This window comes from Nematocida minor, assembly GCF_024244105.1.
Source record: "Nematocida minor strain JUm1510 chromosome Unknown 7752, whole genome shotgun sequence".
Lineage (NCBI taxonomy): Eukaryota > Fungi > Microsporidia > Nematocida > Nematocida minor.
In genome coordinates this window covers 1-9,049 of record NW_026250340.1, presented here as the reverse complement: position 1 = coordinate 9,049, position 9,049 = coordinate 1, and the positions used below count along the sequence as shown (strand labels likewise).

The window sequence follows — 9,049 nt, the reverse complement described above, 5'->3', positions numbered from 1 at the left end:
CACAAAGTACATTAAGAAGATGCTTCCCATAGGAACCCTCAGAAGAATAGCAGAGTACAAAGAGTGCGATGTCTGCAGCAAATATATTTACAACCCCGTTCTTATATACACATCCCTGACCATTGCAGACAACACAGTCCCCATAAAGTACAATTTGTGCAGTGACCACGAGATTGACATCAGCAATCCGTACAATTCAATACGAAAATCACTGTTTATTGAAGAAAGACACTTGGACCGATCAGAAGAAGCAGAGGAAAGCAGGGAACTGATTGACATCCTGCAAGTAGACAAGCTGATTGAGAAGTACAACAGAAAACTATACAATAATCTTAGAGAATGACCACAATGCAGCGGTAGCTCATTCGATTACCATCCACAAGAAAAAAGATAGAGCAGATAGCAAAGCGGTGCTGCTATATATGGATTATTCACTGAAAGACAGATATTCCTATGCTGCAAGATTCACATCTTGAACTGACCAATCAAAACAGTGTGTGTAGAAGTAGTAGGTATGCTCATCTATGTTTATACGTATCGATACATAGCTGTATATTCACTGATTTACCAGCTTCAACTATTCTTTTATTTTTATCTACGGAAATAAATTTAAATATGTATGTACTTTCAAGAGCTACACTTTTTATTCGGCCTCAGCAGTTAAGAAAATATAAATATAATGACCAAATATCTTTTCCAGCACAGTGAACAGGAAATAGCATTGTAGTAGTTTATAATAGAATGCAACAAAATAAAAGTTAAAAAGTAGAATGGATCTTTCTAATATGACAAATTTAATCAATAAGTCTTTCTCTGCAGCCATCTTCTATCTAGCACGAGAGTGGTAAGATGGCATTCTACATTTTTATTTCTCATCAAACAGTCTCATCTCTTTCCATCGTCTACAACACATCTACCATTCATTATTGTCCCATTCAGTGGTGCTAACTGTTGTGTTCTCTATCTTACTCAGGTACATTTTGTTCCTTTTTTCCCATTCGTCTTCTGTGTCTTTCTTTTTTACTTTCTTCTGTTTTTTTATTTTTATTCCTTTGCTCTTCTTTATTTCCGAGATGTTATTGTTTATGTAGTCTACAACGTACTTCAGCAGCTCAACCGACTCGTTGGCTACTTCGTCCTTAAGGCACTTCTTGCTCACTATGTCGATTATCTCCAAGAGCATGCTCTCCACTCCTATTCTATCTATGTTGTTGTACAGAATAAATATCCCCAGCCTGTAGCTTACCGTGCACTGCGAGCTCAGCAAATGAATTAGCAGATTGTACACGTTCTCTATTTCTATCAGCATGGTCATGTTGTTTTTAACACTTCCATGGTGCTCTTTTACTATCATGTCGTATTTAATGAGCAGCTGCACAAAAAGTATTCTGTTGCTACTACTCAGCACGTGCAAAGAGTTAAAAAGTATTTCAACAATTACTTCGCAGAATGTTTCATTCTTATAGTACTTATTTATGTTGGTGTTTATGTACAAAAACAGATCGTTTATGTCTGAGAGAGATAAAGCGTACAAACCCTGATTTATAAAGTACAAAAGGGTGTATATGATGTTCTTATCAGAGTACAAACTAAGAATATCATAAAAGATCTGCACATCAAACAAAAACAGCGTGTTAACAATGTTCTGTAGATCATCATTCCCTCCAGCGCTGTTTTTCCCATCAACAGATGCATTTACAACAGTTTTCTTGCTGTTTTTGCTGTTCTTGCTGTTTTTACCACTTTCGTAGTTTGTGATGCTCTCCTTTATTTCTGCTATTTTTATTTTCTGAGTCTCGATGTGCAATAAAAGAATGCCTGTGATGTATTTCAAATAGTGTGGTGGAAGTATTTTCGTATTATTTTGCAGAACATTGTAGATGTCCCTGTAAGAATTGCTGTGCAGAACTTTGTGTATTTTGTATATTATATTCTCGGGGTTGCACACGATGTTATTTACTGCTGTAAAAATGGGAAGCACCATTGCCTTGGTGTTATTGTTTATGTCGTAGTATATATCTGCATAGTCTATGTTCATCTTATTCTTTCTTTCTGGCATCTCTTTGGATGAGCCTGCAGTGTTTTTTGTATTGCTATTTCCCAACACAGCACTGTTTATCTTAGTATTGCTGTCTATGGACATATTTCCTAAAGAAGTAAGTATGATGCTGTGTTTTTTCAACAGTTCGTTATTTATCTGAGAGATGTTTGTAGATATAAACTCATTAAAAACCTTGTAAGTTACCGTGCTGCTAGTTATTTCTTCCTGTGTTATGACGGGAAATATCCTGTCCGTAATGATGTAAAATGAGCTGTTGTGTTTCTGAGAGGCCAAGACCTCTGGCGCGATGTGGAGAAGATCTTGCACATACTTCAAAAGAGGGTAGGACTCTTCGGCCACCGTGCTATATGCGCCCTTATACTTAAATATCGTGCACTTTTTATTCTTGTACACCCCCTCGTATGAAGTGTACACATTTGTGCTAGCCAGCTCCTTGTCTGTTGTAAAAATAAGGCCGGTGCTGATCTTCTTGAGGCTCCTTAGAATGTTGTCCATGCGGAACAGAAAAGAAAAACTAACTCAAAATAAATTCCATAAATTAAAATAAAAAATAAAAATAGTCTAATAAAAGAGTAAAGATGTTTTGCTCTGAATAGATTTGAAGTATGCAAAGGCCCTTCAAAACGCATTGAGAATGTCTTGTGTGCTATCTCTTTCTGTGCTGTTTGGCTATTTTTAGCTTCTTATCTTTCCTTCTGCTTTCCTTTTCGAGCCTTTCTCTTCTCGTTTTAAACGGGGTGCTTTTTAAGTGGTACTATTTTTAATTCTTTTTTGTTTGTATTTTAATATTAAAATATCTCAGCATGAAGACAACAAAAAGAGAAGTGCTGCCAAAGTACAAAATAGTGTTCCTCGGAGATGCAGCAGTTGGCAAAACCACTCTGATAACAAAGTATGTTTTTAGCTCAGAAACGAAAGACTACTGTCCAACAATAGGGGTAGACTTTTTTGCGCTGAAAACAGAGATAGCTGGAAAGACGGTGAATCTGCAGCTGTGGGACACAGCAGGACAGGAGAGGTTCAGGTCGCTAATACCCAACTACACGAGAGATTCTTTTATGGCCGTGATTCTCTTTGATCTGACGAAAAAAGAAACATTCGAGAGAGTGGACGGATGGATTGACGACTTTGTCCTGAAGAATAACGACTCAAAGTTGAAAATACTGATAGTGGGGAACAAGCTAGATCTGTTTAATAAGATAGAAGATAAAGAAGGACTGCCCACGAAAGAAGAAATAAATGCTAAAGTAGAAAAGTACGGTGCGTCGTACATAGAGACGTGCTCGCTGACCGCAGAGGGAATAAACAGTCTAATAGAAGAAATAACAGAGGCCATAAAAAACTCATCTGCACCAGAGCAGAGCATGCCTGAATTTACGATAGAAACAGACAACAGCAAAAGATGCCTCTGTTTATAATAAAGAACTATACACTTATCCAAATGGCTTAAAAATCAAAATTATTGTGAATCTTTATTTTATATCTAGCAAGTTACAGGCAAGCTACAGATCCCAGTAGCTACTAGTAACATCGCCATAATTAGCTGCATTAGACAGCAGTAGCATGGCAATCTGCAGTGATAACTATCTAACTAATAGCGAAGTATCTGAGTGCTGTAGCTAGCCTAACTGGTAGTCCTTTGGGAATTTATAGCAATAATCATCTGACCGTAATTATCTATTCTATTGCTGCACTCTTAAATATGTCTGCATTCTCAAGGGCATAGGCTGCTCCTGCGGTAAGTATTGAAGATGTAATAACTGACGCAGGCCCTCCTCTGCTTCCCAGGCTGCCTGCTATGCATCCTGTGATGATAGGCCTATACACAGAGTTTATGTCGTATCTGTCTATCAGGCTATCTATCACAGCGTAGCTGCCTCCTATGATCATTGTGTCTGCCACTCTTCCGCAGATGGAGCTGTTCTTGTTGGCCATCTTATGCACCACTCCGATGCCCAGGCCTATGACAGAGCCGCTTACAACCCCCAGGGCCACCTTGCTCAGGAACTCTCTTCTTTTGTTTCTCTCTTGCATATAATAAAAAAAAAGCAAAAAAATTATGCATAGACATAACACAAATAGTCCAGTAAATAACGGCACAATAGAGAACACTTGCTGCACAGATAGCAGCAATGGGCGTGCAGCAGAGAGTACTTGTATGGCAGCGTGCAGAAATAGTGCGCCAGTGTGCAGAAACATTGGAAATGCAATGGCTGGGATACCCAGAAAGAACAGAACGCTTTCGGTGCTCTACAAAGGCAGGATATTCTATGCGCTGGACAGAGCCGTGGTATCAGTCCCCGTAGAAGAGAGAGCAGGCAGTACTTGTGGTGCAGTGTACAGTAATATTGAGTACATGACCACAGTAGATAGCACTATTTCTGCTATGTACATTAACTACGACACAGTTTCATTGGGCACTGTGGCGGGAGAGGTTGTTCTGATGGACTTGAAAAGCAGCAGCATACTTTTTAAGGACAGTGTCAATACGGCAGTGTACAGCATATCCCACACACAAGAGAGCATCCTTGTATCAATACAGTATCAACTGCTGAAAATAGAAATAGAGACCAGCACTTCTGAGAAAGTGTGTAGTAATAAATGCACAATGGAGAATGCTTCTGAGACAGCGTGCAACAATTATACAACAGTCAGGGAGATGAATGACATTGTCCTATTCAGCGATGTCATTCACACGAATGGTGGCAGTGTGGTGGTCTATTCGAACTCAAACAGCCTATTTGTCGATGAGCAGTGTGTTACCTACACAGGCAATGTGGTGTTCGCGCGGGCTATTTGTCTTCCCGATGGATCGGTGCGCGTTGTAACAGGCCTCAGCACACGAAAGGTGTACATCTACGAGTACCAGAACAAGAAGCTGAAGCTGAAACACCTAGTTACCACACAGAGCCTGATAAGTGATGGGATTCTTCTGCCAAATAACACACTCATAGTACTAAATAATAGCATAAGCATATACGAGCACAGCAGCATGATGGAGTGTGTGGGAATGGTAGGGCCATACGATGAAGACATAGTGAAGGCGCTAGTTGCCACAGACAGTGCAGCAAGTAGCAGCAGTGCATTGTCACATGCTGCACACAGCCCGATAGATAATGCAGACACACTCAGTACCCCACATAATGTTACTACCTCTGCAGCAGGGAGCAGTAGTGCATCGGAAGTAGACAGGATTATCGACAGCCTGTACATCATATTGAGCTCAGGCGGAGTGTTTAAGTATGCCCCGCGCAAGAAGACCTTGCCTTCTTCAGATAGCATGCCCTGCCCAGTAAATAATAGCAACCCATCACTACTTATAGCACACAGTGCACTAACTAGCGTGTACCACATGCTAGACAGACTGAGCGCCCTGAGGAACACTGCTGTAAACATCACGTCAGGCAACATGGCGCCTATTAAAGCCATGGAAGTGTACAAAGACTGTGTTATAACAGCTAGTGCCTCGACTGTGCGCATGTTCAAAATACGCAACCACCAGCTAGTAGAAGTGTTCAGGCCTGTGATCGATGGCTTCCCTGTCAATGCCTTCGTCACCGACTGGAACGGCGACTCTCTCCTTACAAACAGCAACAATATTCTGAAAGTCTACAAATCTACAAAACTGTACACTTTTGTTGTTAACGATGTAATTGAAAAGATAGAGCCGTTTATCTCAAAATATGCCAGCTATATTTCCTTACTGAGTGATTCCGCCGTTGATTTTGACAAACTGAAAAATGACTCTGTCATTCTCGAAAAAGAGGTGGAGCATTTCACAAAAAACAGCCTCTCAATCTACGACCATCTTGCATTCACAGCTGTAAAACAAGAACTATCTCTAACCACAGTGCCTATACCATCCCCTACTCCTGAAGAGTCCGAATACATCTACAAGACAATAGGAGCAGACACAGGCCTGTCGAACAACCACCTCCTAGAAACAGACAAAATATACGGGTTCCCATTTGAGATATCCACAATGCTAAAAATAAACCAGACGCTGCTTGTCAGCTGCAACTCGTCGCAGAAAGAGTTCTCAAATCTGTTCGTTCTGAACAAAGATCTGGAAACAGTGCAGAAAGTATTTGCGCACACAAAAACGATCACACACATTCTGTCATCTGAGAGCGTAGTGCTTACAATTGGAAAAGACAGAGCAATTGCCATTTACAGAATGCTGCAGAATGAAAATGCTCCAGTTGAACTGCTGGATACAAAAACAGACCATAAGAAGGAAATACTCACAGGATACTTTAGAGACAACAGAATCATCACGGCATCAAAAGATAACACAGTAAAAACATACGAAATAAAAAACGAAAAGCTGTCCATAGTAAAGACAGAGACAGTTTACAATCCAGTTACATCGATAAACTCTCTGGAAATAAAGACAAAAACAGTTCTTATTCTAGGAGACACGAACGGCTGCCTGACAATAGACAATATAAAACACAAACTGCACAACGCACCCATCACCCACATAGAAATATACAGAAGTAAAGCAGAAACCAGCATAATCACAGCAACAAACGAAGGAGTGCTGAAGATAACAGACATAAGAGATCTAATCAACTAGCTGTCTTGCTACTGGTAAAATAATAAATATTCTATTTTTATCCCCAGGCTATAAAACATAAACATTTTCTTCGAAATACTTAATTATCATAGGGATTGGCCTAGTCTTAGCTACTAGTCATTATAATCAGCTAGTTATTATACAATTCATCCATTAGCTATCGTTGATTAACTCTTAAAGATCTCAATCTACCATTAACTTATCTTTTTAACTTATCCCGTAGTATTATGCATTTTCTCAATTTTAGTCTAGCTTTTCTTGTTTTACTGCAGCTGTCTGTCTCCTACTTAGAAATTTCTGCTTACTTCAGCCTATCTCAGCATTCTTTGTCTTATATCGTGTGCTATTTCTAATTCTCCCAGTCTGTAGCTACTTTGTTGCAATGACAAATAAATAGAGACACTGTTTCATTTTTATTGTGTATTGTTTCGCACGAATATATATTTATTTTATTTACAAATAGAGTCTATGAATTACGAAAGAAAGGATCAGGACGACTTTGAAGATATCCTGAAGAACTTAGTGCCGTACGATGAAGCAGAAGATAGAGCCAACTCAGCCCAAGAAGAAGATTTAGAAGTGTTCGATATGAGCATGGTGGAAAACGATCTATCATCAGACTACACAGCCGATAACTTCTTCATTACGAAGCCAGAGCAGAATAAAACACAAGCTGAGCCAGAAAAGAAAAACAGCTCAGATGAGCAGAGCGCTCTCAAAGTGAACAGTGAAACACCAATTTACCACACAGAGAGAGAAGATAGCTATAGTAACTACATTCCAACAGATAGCTACAGTCCAACCGATGGACAAATAGAGGATAGTAACCAAGTAGATGAAGGAATGGACAATAGCTATAGCGAAATGAACAACTATGAAGATGAACAAGTGAATTATGGAGAAATAGACAATAATCATCAAATGAACAACAGTTATGAACATTATGCGAACAATGGCTACGAACAAGCGAACAATGAACAAGTGAACAATGATTATCAGATGAACAACAGTTATAACTTCAGCTATAACCCAGCCAATACCCAAGTGAATAATCAGCAAGAAATTGACAACTTTAGCTACAGCCCAACTGGCAATGTGACAAATGATAATGGATTTGAGTACGAGCACAGTCCAGCTGATAGCCAAGCGCGCAGTATTCAGGTAGGTGATACTTTTGAATACACCCCAGCCGATGAACAGGGCTCTCAGCCGAATATAAACCAGCTGAGCAATGCAGCAGATAGCTCTGGCCCAATAAGACACTTAAACAACTCACTGTGGCATGACTCATCTGCAGACGGCTCTAGTGGTATTTCCCATCAAAACAAATTACCTGAAAATGACAGCAATAATAGCGCAGAGTGTAATAATTACAACAGCAACCATGAAATATTCCAGCCTGTTCCTGCGTCATTTAACAGCTCGCCTGCTAGCAACTGGACAATGGAAGAGTACTTCAACCAGGAGGAGAGTGCAGATGACGAGCAGAGTGCAAGTAACTCAGATACAATCAACAACTATGTTGATGGATTTGATAACTATTCGAATGATGAGACTAACTCGGTTTGCAATATTTCCTCTAGTACGCACTCACTTACGCCAGAAAGAGAGGTGCAAAACAACCCAGAAAGCATAGAAATAGCAAAAGACGAAGAATCACCGCATGCCACATCGACCGAAGAGTCGTCACTTGATGAGCTGTTCAAAGACTGTCCACCCATTGACCCGAACACTTTTAAATACCAGCCACACCAGCAAACACAGCAGACATACGAGTATCCTGAAGAACAGCACAATTACTATGCAGATCAGCAACAGACTAACAGCTACAACGTAGATCAACACTCTCTAGATAATTACCACAATGATCAGCCAACAATTGATTACCAAAACGAACTGCCTCTAGCTAGCTACTACAATAATCAGCCAACAATTGATTACCAGAATGAGCTACCTCTAGCTAGCTACTACAATGATCAGCCTGTTGATTATCCAGTGGAACAATCTAGCTATACTGTAGAAGAAGCCAATTACGAACAGCCCTTAGTCAACTCTTATAGCGGTCAAACTAACTATCACATGGATAAACAAACATCTATCCCCACTTCGCCATTCCAGCATAGCACCAAGCCCATTCCTGTTGAGCCACTGTATACGTACCATCTGCCTTCCTCTGGCGCCCACACGGTGCCACTGCAGACTGTACCAGAAACCGTACAAAGTAAAAACAAAGAGGAAACAGAGCATTTATCATCAGCACCCTCTGCCCTTATTCAGCTAGCCTTCTGCAGCGACCGTTTAATCATTGCATCCTCCACGGGAAGCATCACTAATGCATCCCATCTGATGGCCAACCCAATAAAAACGGTTGAACTCCAGGGAGAGATAGAAGTAGTTAGCATAAAGCA

At 40.2% G+C, this 9,049-nt stretch overlaps 6 protein-coding genes across 6 annotated transcripts; 4 read left to right on the top strand and 2 right to left on the bottom strand.

The window, feature by feature from the left end:
* NEMIN01_2389 (uncharacterized protein) lies at positions 1–343 on the top strand (the record flags this gene model as incomplete). Its single annotated transcript, XM_051478331.1, has 1 exon — positions 1–343. A coding segment is annotated over one exon (343 nt), but the record flags the coding sequence as incomplete, so codon positions are not given.
* Positions 344–913: 570 nt separating this feature from the next.
* NEMIN01_2388 (uncharacterized protein) lies at positions 914–2,557 on the bottom strand (the record flags this gene model as incomplete). The annotated part of the gene is made up of 1 exon (XM_051478330.1): positions 914–2,557. The coding sequence occupies one exon, from the start codon at positions 2,555–2,557 to the stop codon at positions 914–916; it is 1,644 nt and encodes a 547-aa protein (XP_051334290.1).
* Positions 2,558–2,865: 308 nt separating this feature from the next.
* NEMIN01_2387 (Ras-related protein Rab-6A) lies at positions 2,866–3,480 on the top strand (the record flags this gene model as incomplete). Its single annotated transcript, XM_051478329.1, has 1 exon — positions 2,866–3,480. One exon carries the CDS (start codon positions 2,866–2,868, stop codon positions 3,478–3,480), a length of 615 nt encoding a protein of 204 aa, XP_051334289.1.
* Positions 3,481–3,739: 259 nt separating this feature from the next.
* On the bottom strand, positions 3,740–4,096 carry NEMIN01_2386 (uncharacterized protein; the record flags this gene model as incomplete). Its single annotated transcript, XM_051478328.1, has 1 exon — positions 3,740–4,096. The coding sequence occupies one exon, from the start codon at positions 4,094–4,096 to the stop codon at positions 3,740–3,742; it is 357 nt and encodes a 118-aa protein (XP_051334288.1).
* A 25-nt stretch (positions 4,097–4,121) lies between these two features.
* On the top strand, positions 4,122–6,641 carry NEMIN01_2385 (uncharacterized protein; the record flags this gene model as incomplete). The annotated part of the gene is made up of 1 exon (XM_051478327.1): positions 4,122–6,641. The coding sequence occupies one exon, from the start codon at positions 4,122–4,124 to the stop codon at positions 6,639–6,641; it is 2,520 nt and encodes an 839-aa protein (XP_051334287.1).
* Positions 6,642–7,109: 468 nt separating this feature from the next.
* Positions 7,110–9,049, top strand: NEMIN01_2384 (uncharacterized protein; the record flags this gene model as incomplete). The annotated part of the gene is made up of 1 exon (XM_051478326.1): positions 7,110–9,049. A coding segment is annotated over one exon (1,940 nt), but the record flags the coding sequence as incomplete, so codon positions are not given.